We start from the raw sequence: 18,600 nt of genomic DNA on the forward strand, positions 1-18,600 counted from the left end.
CAAATCTTAGTTTAGCTCATTGAATCTCTTCCCCATCTTAGGCACATAAACCTTGGATCCTCCTGTCACACAGACAGGTTTGACATTCAGCTGAGTTTTGTCCTGCATAAGGAGCCCCTGAATGCTTTGGACAGCAACCAGACTGGCAGGTCAGGCTTTACAGCCTTCCAAGAGATCAAGATCACCCCAAGATATTTTCCTGCCTTTAACCTTCCATTAAAAATTATCTCTTAAGGAGCAAGATTACACATATCAAAAGTTTATATACTTTTTTTTTTTTTTTCAATCCAGTGTCTATTCTCACACATAAAAGCAAAACCACAATCAGTCAGAACTGGAATTTGTCTGAGCAGCTCTGTTGATTCTCAGCTTCACATCACAATGTACCCAGGGATGACTTATCTCACATTTTCTCACATCATATTTTATATTAAAAAGATCACATTGCTTTAGTGCTATGACAAAGCATTTTCTTCTTATGCATTTATAAATCCCTTTAAGTATCTACATGGAAATGCAGAAGGGAAAAAGAGGGAAAGCCCCATTTTCTTCAGGGTACACCAGTTCTAAATAGCTTTTGCAAAAAAAACCCAAACAAGCAACAAACCCAGCCTAAGTCCCTTCTGCAGTGTGCACAAATACATTAGGCAAGGGTTGTTAAAATGCTCAGGGAAGTGGGAATAATGACAACAGCAGCACTCATTTGGAAATCACTTCAAGCCTCCTGTAGGCACTACTGACTCAAGAGGTGTCAGGTGACACTGAAATACTCCAAGAGCCACTTTCTTCTCACCTCTCCAAACTGCTTGTTTAGCAGCACCCCAAACCTGCCCTTCCCCTGCCCCCCTCGGGAATTATTCACTGTTTGCTCCTAAGGAACCTAAATTTGTGGATTTGTGGCCTTTCCATGAGCAAAAGGGAGCAGACGAGCAAGCCAGGGAGGATGGGAAAGGGCAGGGTACACACAGCTGTGTGCAAAGCTATATATATATATATATATATATATATATATATATATATTTTGGTGGAAAAAATAGTATAGGTTTCCCAGGAATACTGGAAATTGATAGTCAGTATACTTTTGAACTCTGGATTATATGACATGCATCTGAAAGGTGGTAGCTCAGATGCCAGTGCCTCCATACTCCTGGATAATGGGAATAGTAATACTTTTCAGAGTGCTTCAAGGTGATGGATCTTTGGATATTCTTCACAGATATAATTCTGTTAAAGCTCTGCAGACACATTTCTAAACAGGCAGCTGGAGAGAGTGATAGGAAAGTCAACAGCACTTTGTTATAATAAACCCTCACTCACAATATTCCCCAGGAAAAAGAAATACATTTACAGGGGAATTATTTTTTTACAGAATATCAACCTCATATACAACAGGAGCTACAGAACCACATCAGAGAATGTAAACACAAATTTAGTGGGAACACAACACCTTCATTTACTGACTGGAGCTTTAAACAGCAACCCTTAGAGGTGCATTTTGAAGTCCCAAATGGTTCAGGAGTCTTTTTTCTACAACCCAGTTCTCAGTCTGAATAAATGAATGCACCTTCTCTGACACAGAGCTGCCTTTATCTACTTGCAGCACATGAAATCCTGGACACCAAGCACTTATCTTTTATTTCTGTGATTTCACTGTCACTGCAGAACTGATTTCACCCCTTATGCTTCATTAAGATTATTCACATCTGATATTAGCCACGTTCCAGTGAAGTTAATCCCAAGCTGAACATTTTCCAATTGCACTATTCCTATAGATGATTTCAACTATATTTCCTTAAAATATTTTTTAGTGTCACAACCTTACCTGAGTGACTGAAACAAGATTTTCATCAATGTCCAGCAATAAGTTTCCATTCTCCAGCTGTAAAGCATGATTTATGAAATGAGATGAATGATTTATGAAAATGACATGAATTTCTGAGCATGAAAATGATAACCTCCATAATTATTGACTTCAGCATTGAAATGAAAACCCTTTCCATCTTGCTGTGAGCACAGATCTGAAATCAGGCAGTCAAAACAGTGAGTCTGAATGCTGCTGGGATGTGGGGCAAACAAAACACTCCATTTGTGCTAAATCTCATCTTCTGGTGCATAAAGCAATTTTACCACTTGTGACACACCTATTTATTTTCCTAAATATTTATTAATTCAGCAGTAAGCATACCCAGTGAACTCTGATCCTGCTTATATAAATGGAACCTTTCCTGGCTTGGTGAAAGAAGGGATTTAACATCCTCAGGGGAAAAAAGAATGATTGAGTTTTGGATGACAAAAGCTCTAAAACCAAGTAAAAAACACACATTTCTCTAACTAGAGAAACTATAATATCAATGTAAACATAATTAGGATAATTATTTTCTTTCTGTAGCAATTTTTAAAATTATATGTCAATTCACATTTTATTTAGATCTATAGTTTGCATGTAAATATATGTGGGGATATACTGCCCTCACATCTGTACATATCTGTATCCATCCACACACTTAGCACATATTATCACTTCAGAAGGCTAAATTTCAGGTAACATTTATTGTAGTGCTGGAAACTTCATTTCTGCAGACATGAACAACAGCAGGCTGTGAAAATCAAGTCTAAGGTGACTGAGAAGCTTCATACAGGTTACCAGCCAGCAATTCCATGTCACTTAAAAAGCCCACAAACAGCCTAGAATGCTTTTCCCTCCCTCATCTCATCACAGAGCTGAAGGAAAGAGAAAATAAAAGAGTGGGAAAAGGCAAAGCCAAAGTAACATAATGTCACTGAGCACAATCAGGAACAGATACAGTCCTGCACCTTCCTGGAGCTGACCCTGAGTTCCCCCAGCCCCAGGTGAGGAAAGTGTGAGAAAAGCTGTGTCCGTTTACTCAAAGAACTCCAGAGACTTTGAGAACACTCATTAAGTGACAACAGAATGCTTTCAGAGGGCCCAGTTTTGGCCAGCACTTCATCACTTTGTGCTCTGACAGCCGCCTTTTTGCCCACCACCCTCCAGCACCAGAAGCCTGGAGAGATGCTCCAGCTCCTGGTCTTTCTCCAGGTGAGGATTCCTCCACACAGTGCTGCAAAAGCTTGGTTTAATCCTCCCAAAAGGCAGGTGTTGGATGTGACACCCCCTCCAGCTCAGCCAGCAGAACCTTGCCAGCCCCTCACGAGCAGGCTGGGGCGGAGGAGAGACAATTAATCCTTGTAGCCCAGTGACATTAAACCTGTCATGGATGCTCCATCTTCCTATACAGGCAGGTGAGATATCCTGTAAATCTGTCAAACACAAAATATGTAAATCTGGACCTTAAAGCAGCAGCACCACTGGAAGCCAGGAGCAGTTTGAAACCACACCAAGCTGGTAGCGGAATTCCTCGTGACACTTTTCATTATTCACTAAAAAATAACTTATTATCCAGGAGCTGGAGAAAACTCCAGGAGCTGGAGTGCACAAGCAATGGTAATCACAGAATCACAGAATTTCCTGAGCTGGAAGGCACCCATAAGGATAAGAGACAAGTGAGCTGCAGCTTTCATAAACCACATAAAACTGATCCACTCCAGTACTCCCTCTGATCACCAAGTCCTCTGAAAAACATCTTTTCTAAGCAATGCAGAAGCTCAGAATTTAAAAGGGAAATCTAAAAGAAGGCTCTTGTGCTCACATGAGTGTGAAGCACCTTCTTCTTTCACTTCCATACAAATACCAAGACAGAATACCCAACTTCTGCTACTCAGTCTGTTTTTCACCAGCAGCAAGGGATCCACACTGACATATGGCATGAGAAAACCTGCTTAATACTGCTGTACTTTTGCAAACAAGATGATAAAAGTAGCATCTCACAAAATGTGGTTTTGTCATCTCAGAGAATGGAGGAAAGATGGTGCTTGAAAGCATGAAAAAAACCTGTGGTAATTAACTTGTACTCTGCTACATAGCTCAACAAGAAAAAAGAGTATGAAGGATACTAAATATAGCAAATAAGCAGCAATTAGTAATTAACCTTTGTGCTGGGTATTAGCTATTCAACTCTTTTAAGGCAGCAGAGGGGTTTAAACTTGGTTTCTTGCACTCAGGGTGAGTGCTATACTACACAGACCAGCAAATAAAAGAGGAGTCACCCAACCACAGCCTCTCTGCATCTCCAATCCCCTTTTTCTGACACGGATTTTACATGGAAGTCTAATGACAAGTCAAACGGTTGGTCAAACTAAAGATTTTCTATCTTATTTCAGTTGAACATGTAAAGATTTGGCTATGACAAATAACTTTTCTGATGGCTCAAAATGGTAACTGCAGCTCAGCAAAGCCCCAGCTGTTTGCACCTTACACCACAACTGTTGATATTGCTACAAACTCCATGAGCTGCAAGCAGTTTGCTAATTAACCACAATTCATTCTAAAACAACAATTAGAACCACAGTGAAGGAGCATGTCAGCATCGTGACTAAATCCATCATCAAAACCATGTCTGGTAGGTTGAGACATCCTGAAAACATCCCACAGACATTGTCTTCCTGTAGAACTACTGCTGAATTAATGAAGTGGCATGGGAACTCAACAAAGAATTGCTCAATTACTTCCCAATTAAAAAGAACACACAGAAGAATGCGTGTCAGGAAAAAATTGTCAATGTCTTTGCAACCTCCAGCTTCCTGTAGATCCTGGAGATCCTCAAATGCCATGAACTTTCCCAGTTACAGACTGCTGTCACCATCCCAGATTTACAGAGGTACAGCTGAGCACAACCCTTTCATTTTAAGGCTGCTGTGAACATTTCATTGTGGAATCCAGAATGGTTTGGGGTGGAAGGGACCTTAAAGCTCATCCAGTTCCACCCCCTGCCATGAGCAGAGACACCTCCCACCAGATCAGGCTGCTCAGAGCCCCATCCAGCCTGGCCTTGAACACTTCCAGTGATGGAGGCAATTCCCAACCAGTGCAGGTCACGTCAGCAATGTGAGCTGCCGTAAAAGCACTGATGGATTTTTATCCAATCCAGGCATTTTGGGCATCTGATACTGCACAGGGTAAAAATCCAGTGCTCAGAATCCCACAGGACATGGGAATTCTCCTGTTTAAAGTTCCTCTTTTCAGTTTGACAGGGTAACTGATTTAGTCTTCATGACCATTCTCCTTCAGGGAATTCTCCTGAAGCCATAAACCCAAGTCCTGGGTGAATTACAGGGCAGCCCTGAGCTTCACTGCATTCCCAACTGTCCAGTTTCCTTTGTTTGGTGACTGGGAAGCCCTGGATGTGCTGGTTAAACATCCTGTTAGCCAATCCTGCACAGCTGAAGAATTGGGACTGTTGGATATAATTGACATCCCAGATTACTGAGGCATGTTGAGGGAATTGAATTGCTCTACTGTTACTCAATAGCTTCCCTTAAATTAAGGAACTCTTCATATGATCAAAACAGACGCTTACTCATCTGTTTATTTTCTCTTCATTTGCAGGGAACTTAATTCTGAATTCCCTGTGTACTTGGGGTATTTACTCTTATAGGAAATGGTATTTAAAATGCTTCAATTACCACTTTTCTCTGACAGACTCTAATAAATCAAGAGACCACCGGGGTGATTCCAGCTTGGAGCCAGGCCCACACTGCTCCCAGGCTACACATTCCCAAGATAATGAAATTCCCAGGCACAGAGGGTGCTGGTGCCAAGGTCCCAGCCACGTGGTCGGGACAGGGAAAGATGAGCCCTTGAATGTCAGCATCACAGCCTGGGGACAAGGGGTGGCTTCCTTCAGCTGCAGGTGGGAGACACAAGAGATGATGAGAACCCAGACTTCCATGGGACAGCTGTCCCAGTACAGCTGGCCAGAGACCAGGATTGTGCACTCCCTCTCTCCTCATCTCTGAGAATTTGGTCCTGGAAGCCTGACTGTGGAGGCTGAAGTCAGCATCACCAGTGTCCAAGTTTTCTTTGTTTCTGCAAAGCCACATCTGGGAGAAGCCAGATGTGGGAATGGCACTGCAATCCCAGCCAGAATCAAAGCTGAGCTTTCCCAAACACACCAGGACCACCAGGCAGGTCTCGTGTCTTCTAAACCTGAGTGTGCTCAGGTCCAGCTTTATCTACTCCTCCCACACCACACCCTAAGACAGTGGAATTTCTCCTTCTGTTCCAGCCTGGTTTGATATTCCCCACACAGCTGGCACCAGCCAAATGCCTGCCTGCACTGTGAGGCTCCACCTCTGATACCTTGGATCTTTACACAGCAGCGAGATGAGTTGTTTGAAAGCCTCCATGAAATTGTTAGGCAGATAGTTTAGACATTTTGAGGAGGAGAGAAGGTTTTATTGTGACGTGACTGACAGGTTCTGTGAAGGGTATTTTACAGTCTGACTCTTATTTCTAAAAACACCGTGACAGGTAGAACTTGATGTGGATGTTTAATGGGGAGACGAAGGGAAATTATGACAAAAAGAGATCATTAAACATTTTCCTTTTTTAGAACAGTTAATTTCACACACAGAACTAGAATTTCTAAGTGGAGCATGCACCACTTAACAGAAGAATTTAGGGTAAGCCTGCTTTCTTTGTCTTGATGTCTACTCTCAGTGAATGGGGAACGGGAGAATTGGTCCAAGGACAGAGCAGAGAGAAAATAAGAATGAATTCAAGAAATGTGAGTTAATACAGAGGAAGGGAGAGGTACTGGGAGGGAACTGAATTCCAGGGGAAGTGTGTCTGGAGCTCAGCTGCACACCCAGCAGAGGAAAACCATGGGAGAGCAGTATTTGCTGGGAAGGGATGCAGCAGAGAAGTGGGGAAACACAAGAATTCCATTGAGTAAGCAATCTTTCCATCCCAATGTCAGAGCAGTGACTTGGCAAGCAGCCACTGCTGATAATTGAGTTCAGTGGGTCCGTTCCAGTCCCGGGATGAGGCTCATTCCTTTCCGCCTCATTTGCTCCGTATTTACATTATTTGATATCAGAGATCATGAGGAGCCAGGCTATAAAGCACTTTGACACCTGCTGACAAACGGCCTCACACAATGGCACAGCATCGTTAAGTACATGAATACACAATTTTGAACTCTCCTGCTCCTCCCTGGCATCACCAGGGAGATGCTTTACACCTTCTGCCTCAGTGGGATCCCGTATCCATGGAGAAATATTTGCCCAAATGGTTCTGGTGCCTTAGGAAGTTGTATCTTACTGAAAATCAGTGTGAATCACACTGCCCAGGTTCAAAGCAGCCTCTGAAATGGGGATTCTGCCCTCAAGCCTCTACACTGTGGTGGATCTCACCCTACCTAAGCCTAACGTTTAGAAGCCATCATAGCTGCAGGTCATTTAAAATTCATCTGCAGCCACAAAAGAACCACGTGCAGTTGTACATTTATTTCCATCTGAGAGGGACACGTTGTGCACACGGGAGGAATTCCACAGAATCAGAGAATCCCTGAATGGTTTGGGTTGGAAGGGGCCTTAAAGATCATTTCATTCCAACCCCCTGCCATAGGCAGGGAATTCTCCCAAGCAAGGTTGTTCCAAGGCTAATCCAACCTCAGAAATGGCCAATTCTCTCCACTGGCTACAGAGAGGCTGGAGGACACCTGGATGACCACTTCAATATCCCTCACTTTTCTGTTCAGAGACTAAACCTGCCTGGGAACACACCAGAGGAAAACAATCCCAAGATGGAAACTCCATCTCTGTGCAGGGACTGTGGGCAATTCAGCCTGAATTCAACCAAAACTTGCTGCATTGTTGTTAAAAGCTGAATGTATTGTCAGCAGAGAGAATTCATGGTGCCTGAAACCTACCAGGAGCCACAAAAAAGTTCCTCACTTCATTCATCCATTATGAAATTACTGAAAGCAAGACCTCCTAATAAAGGAAGTGTCCTTACATGTTTAAACCAGGTACATGAGCATGATTATTTGCCCTCAGATTGAATTTTAGAGGTTTATATAATAATGACAGCTATAAATTGAAAACAAAATTATGGCAAGTGTCTCAATGACAGAGAGTCTCACATGTAGATGGGTGAGCAATAAATCAGATGGGCAGTGGAATATTAAATTGCTAATTTTAAGAGCTATTGCTCTTTTTTTTTTCTTTTAATACATACTAATATAAAAAGGTGAAACAGGATCTCAGCTACCTCTTTCTTCCTCTTCTCCTTTTCTTCATTAATTAATGTACAGAAGTTGATTAGAGAAAAAGCTTTAATCCCTTTAAATTTAACCACGAACTAGCGGAAAAAAAAAAAAGGTGCAACTAGCTTCATGGAGATGGCAGATTAAATGTATTTGATGATTACAGAGTAGGTTCCACGAGTCCTGTATCTTACATCTGCTATTTACAGGACAGGGTAGTACCAGAGTGTCTGCAGACATGATTGCAAGCACTGCACAACCAGCCACACAGCAACAACCTAAATTACACACTGTACCCTGGATGAAATTGAAGCACCACTGAAGGGATAATAAAAGAGTCACAGGAAAAGCACAGCAGAAAAATGGTACCACTGAACTATATGAAAAACTGCATGAAAAGTAAGTGGAAAATCAACTGCTACTCCATGCACACAAATACCTCAATCAGTGATGCAGTGTGAGTTATTCCACCAGATTTTTGCAGGCAACATGAAGATGCCTCCCTGCTCCTACCGGCTCATGGTGAAATATTTCTGGCAGGGTTTGTTTGTTTGGTTGTGCAAAGCCCAGAAGTCACAGTCCAGGTCCCCATCCAGCTCCTTCACAGCATTTTTCTTTTTTTATTCCACATCTTGGTCGCTGTGTAAACCACCATATCCAGGTGTAAAAAAGTCTCCTTCTCTTCAATACGGGCATCTTCCCCATGCTTCTCCCACTACAATTCTGAAATTCTTTTCCTTGGCTTTTCTCCACTCTCACACAGATCCTTAGAAATACTAATTTTTTGGGTAACCAAAGCAATCCAACAATTTCTTGAGGCATTTATAGCACAAATTTCTACTTAACAGCATAACCTACCCTTCAGCAAACACACACCTTGTTCTAAGGCATCTGTCACTTCTCTCAAACACTTGTTACCATTTTTACATATTTTGGGAATAAATGCTTCACCTTTTCAAAATGTCAATACACAGAATGGGAATGGTGTTTTTTGGCTACAACAGCATATTACCCTTATTTTTTAATATTTTCTTGCCCACACAAAGCACAGGATAGAAAAAATTGAACTGAATTAAGCTTTGTTTCTTGTATACTTGGAGCACTACAGAAATAATACACATTTGGGTACCAGAGGAACCCTTTTAAACCAGGCAGCATCTCAAGCATTAACAGGCAGAAGGCTTGCTGTCAACTTCTAACCACAAATAACACATTTACAAATGGTGACTTGCCTAAAAATGAGTGAGAAAAGACAGAAAGGAGACTCAAGCAATGAATGAGATGGATATAAGTGACATCACAGTCCACACCAACCCATAACGTATCACTGACAAGAGTCACACCATGAGGAATGTATCAAACATTACAGAAAATAACAAAAGCCACAGAAGCTAAAAACAACACTTCCTTTACTGTATATAAATAGGGGAGATACTTACACTTACAGGTTGACTTTTTGGCACATCATAAACACCTTCTTTCTTTTGGCTGGTAGGAACCTGCAACAGCAAAGGAAAACTGAGGTCACTACAAAAGCAGCTAGGATGAAAAACTACAAAGAGAACCTGCTATTTATGCACACGGTGTACCTAAATGAGTAGTTTATTTAATACTAATTTTTAGCATTAATGAAATCGAGGATGGTTTCCTTCTTATCCAAGTAGGGCCATTAATGGAGAAAATACTGAAGAAATAGAACACCTATCCGAATTTTCTACAGCCCAGGAGTGTTCAGAAAGGAAATCTCCATTCTCAGATAATTCTGGTTGCATGAAGTCCAGGTGTACTTGAAGCTCTTTTCTACTTAAATGGTTGTTTTTTCTTTAACTTGGGGGTTAGAGATGTGCAATGGAGGTTATGGTCAGGTGAGTTCATCATCTCCCCAGAGACACAGAGCAGAGCGACCAAGGTGAGGGTAAGAGATGTTTTTACCTTGTGTCAGATTTCTTCCTCACAATTAATTTAGCCATCTAAAAAGTGTCCTAATGGGGCCTTGTGGCTGCTCTATGAAATATTTGGTTATAATGCTGCAATTTTCCTAAGGAATTAAGGCCTCTTGAAGCCTGTCAAAGAAGAGATGGACAGGGGACAGTGCACGTAAAACTTTGTGTGAGCCTTTATTGAGCCACCAGTCATGATTTATATCCAGGGGATTTATAACCTGGCTCATGCAGACTCAGCTGCTTTGTAGTACTGGGCTGTGCTCACCCAAGGACCACTTGTTTGCATATTTATAATTTGTGATTATATTTCCTTCCCTCCCTGGAAGCACTGAGTGTCCATTGAAAATGACAAAAGCAAAAAGACCAGTAACCTGTTCTCATCAGTGGTGCTTTTCCACTAAACAAGGCATTGGGAGTACAAAAGTTACATTTCAGACAACCATGAAACCTCATAGGTCAATGAGATGATATTGCAAATATGATAAAATTATGACCTTTTTGTTTTCTAAGACAGTAAGTATCTTAAGGTTCTGATATAAACTCAGACTGGTCTAGGAGAAGCTGAAGAAATGTTACTTATTCATTGAGATATGCTGTAATTTATTATTCTGTATGATATTCTGTATAAAAACATCTCTGTACTGTTGTACAGCCTTCACAAGAAGCTCTGTGTTTTTAACTTGGTGCATATTGAAGAGTTTGTCAAGAACTCTCAAAGAAACTGAATGAACTTTGTGGAAGAGCTCTTCTATTCTTATCTTTGATTTTCTCTGGCCACTTCCACGTAAACCAGTATCACTTTAGGTATGTGAAACTGGTAAAAATTCAGTGCCATGGCAGTAAGAATCTGGAAAGAGAGAGAGCTGGAGGTGACAGTGTGAGAGCAGGAACCAGGAATGATTGATTTAGGAAGTCACTGGAAAGATGGATCTTCACAAAAGGAGGGGAGATAAGGAAAGATAAACTGTTTCTAAACTTTCATTAGTGTGCATTTTTTATGCATTTTTTTCTGTTTTCTCCAAAATCTTCCCCTTTCAGCCATTCTCCTCTTCCTCTTTCCAACCTTTCTGTGAAGACATCCCAATTTGCACCTACATCCAGAGCTCACTGTGGACTGAGCATTCCCCTGCACTATCAACCCCTCTTTTTCTACTCCAGTTTATACTCAGAGGAGAGCTCCTTGCATCTCATATGAAGACAGAGAAACTTTCCTGAAAGCCATTTCTCCCTCCCAACTCAGTGCTGCCTGACCTGCTGTCTTTTCTTGCTGTTCACCGCATTTGTTTGCATCTTTGCTTACTCTGGGGGCTGCAATGAATTGCTGTTTTCCCTTTGATTAGCAGCACCAGTAAGAGGTACCAGCTCTATTTCTGCTGTCAGCTCTGTCTCTGTGACAGGCTGTGAACCATCTGGATGTCTTTGCATCTTGCAGCAATAAAAGCACCACAGTCCTAAACCCCCAATCTCGGACTGTCAGCTCCTCACGGAGCAGAACTCGCCTCTCCACAGAGACCAGAGCTGCCACACAAACACCAAAACACCTCCCAAAATCCCATCTCCACCTCTCCAGAACGCCAGGCAGCAGAGGAGCTGCCATTAAGCAATCTGAGGGCTGGTATGTGCTCAGTGATTGAGTCCTTGCCTAACAAATTATAGCAACTTACATAGATAATATTAGAAGAGCAGACACAGACGCTCTTTGAGGTAATGTATCAAAGAAAGGTGACAGACAGAGAAAGAATGCTTAAAAAGAAAGTTGTGACCTCTATTATGCTAAAAAGAAATAGAAATTGTCACTTTCTGCACGTATCTTTCATCTGCAATTCCCCACGGGCTGGGAATCTCTTCCACCAAGGAAGAAGTGAATTTGTTGCATGCCAGGAAATGAAAAGCCAGAGCAGCACCAGCAGAAAGGTTTGGTGAGGCTGAAGCAATGCTGTGTGAGGTTATTGAGCAGATATATCTTTAGCAATGTCTGCTGTGGGGAAGGCTTCACAGTAAATAATAGAAGCTGCCACAAATATGCATCAAATTTAAAAGAAAAAAAAATGAAAAACCAACCAATCAACCAAAAGCACAAAAAAAAAAAAATATAAAAGAGGATCTTTCTCAATTTTGTTTTTACCAGTAGCCTGATGATTCTGAGATTACCAAGATCTTGTAAGAGAAACAATTCTGTCAGGATCTGAGTGTATAATCTGAGGTGTGGAGACCCGTATTTGTGGAAGCCAAGAGCTCAGGAAGCCCGTGGGAGCTGGGAAGCTCATGGCTACAGGCCAGTCTGCAGCTGGGACACCTCAGCATCCATCCATTACAGAGAGACCAAAAAATGACTCCTAACTCCCCAATTCAGCATTTGCTGTGCTCAGGTAGTATAGTGCCTGTAGTAAACACAGAGGACAATGCTAGGCTGTGAAGATCCAGAGTATATGGGACATTAATCACAGGTGTTTTCTGTGAGCACTGTGGGAGGAAACACTTCATCACATCCAGATGCTGTCAAATGAAGCCTTGAGCAATTCTCTGGTGACTTAGAGGACAGTAACAGCAGTACCTTGAGATGAGACAAGGCCTCGCTACCAGCTTTTCACCTTCTATTTCTATTTTATGGAAAAGAAACTGCCCAAGGAGTCCTAAAGTTCTCTGGGCTATTCCTCAAAACACAGTTCCAACTTCTTCCCTACCCACCATGATTGCTGGAAGATCTACAAACACTGGGAGCTACAGCCTCATTTTGCCTCCTTCCACCTGCTAATTCTTTGAAGTGTCACTAAAAGCTCCGCACTTTGATGAACAACCATCATCATTTTTTTTTCCCCTCAAATCTAGTCCTCATGGGATTTTTGTTTCTAGCACAAACCTGACAACTAGCCTAGCAATTTTTTAACATTTGCTGAGAATAGTCAAACTTTCAACACTGAAAATGTTCAGCCTTAGGCAGACTCTCACCTTGAGTGAGAGCTTTGCATGTCTTGGTGTGGAGATACAAAAAGCTGCATTTTTGAGTGTGCGTGGTGCCAGGGGAGCAGCAGGGAGAAAGTAAACGAATCTCATATTAATGACCCTCTGATGGCATCTATAAGATGTCATTTTCTAACATTTAACTTGTATTTCTCTTTCCCAATCAGCTTTTTATTTTAGCTTACAGCTACACTAGCATCTCATTTTTTCTATTATCTTCCTACACTTTCTCATTACTTAATGCTTTTCCTTTTTGTTCTATCCCTGCTCCTGCCTACCTTACAATCTTTTCTTATAAGCAGATCAACCTCTAGTCCAGCTGGATGAAATGCTTAATCACTGCCTGAAACTCCTTCCCCTGCACACTGAACAATTTCCTCGAATCACAATTTTCTCACAGCGCACAAGGATCTCTGTCTATCCTCAGATTTGCCTCTAGTATGTGATACAAAATGAATTACATTATATTTTAATAAACCTCGTACTGATCCCTTGAGGATAAATTGAACGACAAAAGATTATTTTATATTGCTTTCAACGCAGTTTTTTGTCAGTGTGAAGAATGTGAGCTTGGGCTTTAACATAACATATGCACTCTGAAAATAGTTTCCCTGGTCTGGGGGGATATCCCTTGAGAGCTCTGAGGTTTTGCTCAGTTATTTCCTTGGTTAGACAGAAACAAGAGCAGCACCACTGAAATTTCTAGGAACTGCTTGGATGGCCTGCCAACAAAACATCTTCAGCATGTTTCTCAGAATAGGTGTAAAAAATTTCAAAAAAATTAACAGAAAAAAAAAAAAAAGAGAATCTCCATTTATCACCTCATATGGTGTACTCAAAAGTTTGTGAGTTGACAAAGTTAATATCAATTCGCAGAAGCTGATATGACAAACAACAGAAAAATCACATTGTGACTGGGCAGATAATGTCACCAGAATGAAATGCCAAGACAGTTTTGGTGATGGATGAAAACTAAAAGCGAGCTATGTATGAAATGCACTTTCACCAAATGCTGGCGCTCGTTGCGATGGGAACAGCGAGGGGAGAGGTTTTATACCTGATAAATGTTTTCCTCCGTTTCAGGCTCACGGATGGGCTCGTGTCCAGCCTCAAACACAATGTACTATGGCAGCAGCGCCAGAGAGGGACAGTCAGAGATGAAACAGAAGGGAAAAAGGCCGTTTGGAATTCCAGGTCAAAACAAAGGCAGGCATTAAAGAAACAACTTCAAAGCACAGGCTGGCAGCAGGACAACTGGTTTGTTGGGAAGCACCAGGAAAGGTTGTTTCATATTTCATGAACAGGCCTAAATCTCCTCTTAATGATCATTAGAGCAACTCCCTAATTCTTCCTCGCCAGGGAGACTGCCTGTGGCCCAGTATTAATTTTCTGAAGGCAACGTGGATTTTGCCTCTTTTACATAATGGCAATTATTTCCACATATATTTATTATCTATGAATAAAAGTGCTAAATCCAAGCTGGGAGAACAGGCTGGTGTGCGTGGAACACGCCACATGGCAAAAGGCTGGCACAACACTTTTTCATTTTCAGGTTCTTGCTTTATTGTGAAGAGTACAGAACAAAACTCCTGACATTATAATAGCTGAACAGTAATTTAGGGCATCCTGACTCTTATCATCTTCCTTGCTGCACCTTAGGCACTGTTCAATATTCACTAATGGTTGAAATGGATCCTTTCAGCGTGACTCCCACTGATACGCCTAAGTGGAAGAACACAAAATCCCCAGGAAAAAAAAGTAAACTATCACATATTTTGTTTCAGCACAAAAACACGAGAATGAAATTACATCTTTTTCTTCTTCACACTCAGCAGGGTATTGGACATGAATATATTGACACATTTCTGATAATCATCTTTGCTCCCAGACATTTTTCTTGGATGGAGCAAGACTTAAATTTCAGATCTATTATTAAATCATAGCTCAAACACCAACAAGGAGTGTGTTACAACATCAATGCTACTGTTTGGTTTTTTTCCCCCAAATATTCACCCTCTGAATTAAATTCTGGCTCCACAGAAAACAAAAACAAAATGTCAACTTATTACTATGAGGACAAGATGCCACCTTCCCTAATTCTCAGAGTAGCTCCCTTTTCAGTTAAGAGTTTGTATTAAAAAATGATGACAAATCTCATTTTGAAACTTAAAATCTGGCTACACAAGCCACATTTAAAGCAGCATTTATGACACATTTCATCTAATATTTCTATACCTCAACTGAAACATTCCATTCTATACAGACATATTGTGCTATTACTTACAGCTTCATTTCTAAAAATGCTCCTTTCTGTGGAGGTTTTAAAGATTTCTCACAAGACCTCTCAGTAAATTTCAAAACATCTTGTTCAAGATTTTGGCTGTGTTTGAAGATAACATGTATCTAGTCATTTCTGAAACTCCAAGGCCATACAGCTTCAGAAATTACCTGGTATACAGGATCTTCTACATCTTCTTCCAAAATTGTCTACAGCAAAGTAAGAGGACAGGCAGTAAAAGCAAAGAACATAAACAGCAGAGATAAAAGAACTGTATTCAGAAATTAAAGGACAGCAAAGGAATAAGCAAAATGGGCAGGTAAGTTTATAGTTTTCTTTCTTTAGGATACAGATGAAGTCACATTATGGTACAAAGTAACTTTATTCAAGTTCCATCCAAGTTTGACAATCTGCACCTTGTTTGACTTGATTCAAACACACACATTCAGAAGTATATTGAATTTCTCCTAAAGCATGAGACACTTAAATTCTGGCTCACAACACTTAAAACCTGGCTTACAACACTGACCCTTCATTAAAATTTTCCTTCTGAACTAGAAGAAACACTAAGCAGGAAATGAGGGGATCATTTCAGCTGCTAACCAGGTTCACCACACCCCAGGGACAGCTTTGAGCTCAGTTTAATCCTAGGCTGGGCTCAGGCTGGCTGCTGGCTCACGCTGGTCCTTGGGAAGCCAGCACTGCTCAAACCCACTGCTGTCAGGAGTGCTGAGGATGCTCAGAGCCTCTCTGGAGCAATTCTGGGAGAAACTCCAAACCCAAATTTTCGTGGCAGTAGTCTAAGCTTATTGGTGTACCTGGTATACCGCCTGCTCACACTGTTTGTCCTTTTGTGCCTTTTTTTCCATTTCTTCCCTTTGTTTCAGTTCGTAGATGAGCTGAAACAGGTCTCGCAAGTCCAGGATTACAGGTTCAGCCTAAGGAAGCAAAAACAGGGTGGAGAATTTCTGTAGGGGAAAATAAACACCTCTTATCCCATCCTGCTGATAGAGCACCTCCACAATGAAACTCAATATAGAATTAATTTCTATCTCAGCACTCAGGCCTGGGTTAATTCCTGCTGAACTAACTATGCTTGAAAATTAATGATAATTATAGTTATGAATATAAAAAGCATTATGAATATAAAAGGCACATGGATGAAAGTAAAGGCATATTTATTAGTGGTTTCTCACCCACTGAAATTACAGTAGACTACACACAATGTGGTTTCCATGAGTATAGGAACATAAGCAAATTTATCTTCATTCAGTTTAGCTTAGCTAGAAAGGTAAACAATAACTAATTATAACAAAACACATCATAAAAAATTGGGAGCAATGAAACACACTCCCTTTTGCCCAAGCTGGTTCCATTAATTTGCTATTTAAGATCCACACAGACACTTGTGACCAGTTTAGCACAATCATAAACAACCCCAGACCAGCCTCTTGAACAGCTCCTCACAAATGGCTTTTCAGCTGAGTTACATGGCAGAAAATGACAGTGATTTGATACTTACTGCCTGGGCTGTTTTTATTGCCACAAATCTATGATTTCCCTCCTTTCCACACACGTATCCAAACGCTCGGTGGTCTGTGATATCCTTTGCAATGTAGGAAATTTCATGAACTGCATGGTGATGCTGGAGTAGCTAAAAAGAACCAAACAACAGTAGAGAATATCCATCAGAATATTTGATTAAAAAGCAGTATCATTTCTCCTTCACCACTTTATCTGGATCCCAACACATTCTGATATGAAAACCAATTAATATCTGAACTCTTTAAGCCTCTTTTTTGCTCAAAATCTAATCAGCTTTGACTTGCTTTTGTCAGTTGACTAAAAGCTTTCACTGATGATTTTTCTAGGTATCTTTAAGTGAAATACAATTAAATAAAAAATGCATAACCTAGCTACAACCTACTCAGCATCCCAGGCACAGAATCAGTATTTCTTGGTACACAAATAAGCAGGGGCTACAGAAACCTGTAGCTTCACACAGGGTGACTCCCAGGCCAGGCTGATCTGCAGACCTACAGCTGTGATCTCCAATACCTCAAGGAATCAGTACCAGACCTGCCTTATCTCCACAGAAATCAGCATCACCCAGTGTGAGAGATTTCACTTCAAGCAGTAACACAGCTCCAAATGCTTATTTTCCTCAGAAAATGAATGTAAATGTAATTATTCAACTGTAAATCAATGCTGAATGCAAAAGTCCACATTTTACTTAAAATCCCACTTTGGTGAATTGTAATAATAAAAAGACTTAATTTTAACTGTGTGAGCACAACTCTGTCCAGAGTCAGGACATTAATCTGAGGCTCTTCGAATCATCTCTCGTAGTGCCAGAATCTTTCTCACTTTGCACTAAACAGCATTTTATTATCCAAGTAACACAGAAGTATTTCCACTTAAAATAATCCCACTTTTTCCTTGGAAAGCTTTTCTAAAAAAATCTATTAGCTTCAATTTCTGTCTTCTGATACATTGACCTGCTCTTGTATCATCTAGGGATAAAGCTATTTCTGAGAGCAGGCAAAGCCTCACAGAGAATTCTTTGGAGGTCCAGATTCCTGCTGGCTTTGAGAAAAGCACATCTTGAAAACCAGCATGGTATCCAGGCAATCTCTAAACAAGCAGTTATTTTTGGAGTTAAAAAAGAGGAGTTAAAGTTTTAAAATTCAGAAGGAGGGAGGATGTCTGTGTGTGGCAGGAAAAAGGCAGAGGGTGTGCAGGGCGAGTGACGGGGCTGCTGCAGGGCAGGGAGTGGGATCTGGAAGGAGAGGCAGCCTGCAAGAGATGGATGGCTCCATATAAAACAAAAGACTGGACATGTTTCATTTTCATTTCACAGTAAATGGCTCTTAATGTCCCCATATCAAGATTGCTTGCTCGTGGCAGAGTTAAGCGTTGCCAGTGACTGCAGGCAGAACGTGGCTCAGCTGAAGGTGCACTTCAGACTCTCCTGACGTGTTGAGCGTTTAAAATTAATGATGGGATCTTACTTAGATAATACAGGAATATTGATTTATTAGGTTTTTTTGAAAAGCAAGTTACATGCTATCTGTTAGGATGAAATGAAATGTTCCCATCTCTCTATTCTGCATATGACAGGGAACGTTATCTCTGGCTCCTATTAAATCAAAGTTCTCTGACATTGCTTTATTGATTGCCAGGCAGCGTTTTGCACTGAAATTAAACTGTGATCAGATGCCTTCCTCATGGAATTAAATTTGAAGATTGTTCTACCATGGAAGAGTATCACCCACAAGGTAAGAGAGCAGAT

The 18,600-nt window shown here is 41.0% G+C and overlaps 1 protein-coding gene across 4 annotated transcripts in view; it reads right to left on the minus strand.

Moving 5' to 3' along the window:
* The window catches only part of DAB1 (DAB adaptor protein 1), a 99,353-nt gene that overhangs the window by 14,415 nt on the left and 66,338 nt on the right, over positions 1 to 18,600 (minus strand). Inside the window, exons 4-9 of one of the 4 annotated variants that reach the window (XM_041483285.1) lie at positions 16,831 to 16,962; positions 16,127 to 16,246; positions 15,479 to 15,517; positions 14,088 to 14,153; positions 9,566 to 9,625; positions 1,823 to 1,879 (exon numbers count right to left, since the gene is read on the minus strand). In XM_041483285.1, the coding sequence (XP_041339219.1) occupies positions 1,823 to 1,879; positions 9,566 to 9,625; positions 14,088 to 14,153; positions 15,479 to 15,517; positions 16,127 to 16,246; positions 16,831 to 16,962 (474 nt within the window). The remainder of the gene's footprint in view (positions 1 to 1,822; positions 1,880 to 9,565; positions 9,626 to 14,087; positions 14,154 to 15,478; positions 15,518 to 16,126; positions 16,247 to 16,830; positions 16,963 to 18,600) is intronic. The other 3 variants (XM_041483288.1, XM_041483287.1, XM_041483289.1) reach the window with 3 other exon arrangements.

Source organism: Pyrgilauda ruficollis, unplaced genomic scaffold, assembly GCF_017590135.1.
Source record: "Pyrgilauda ruficollis isolate IOZ18807 unplaced genomic scaffold, ASM1759013v1 scaffold6, whole genome shotgun sequence".
NCBI classification, from domain to species: domain Eukaryota; kingdom Metazoa; phylum Chordata; class Aves; order Passeriformes; family Passeridae; genus Pyrgilauda; species Pyrgilauda ruficollis.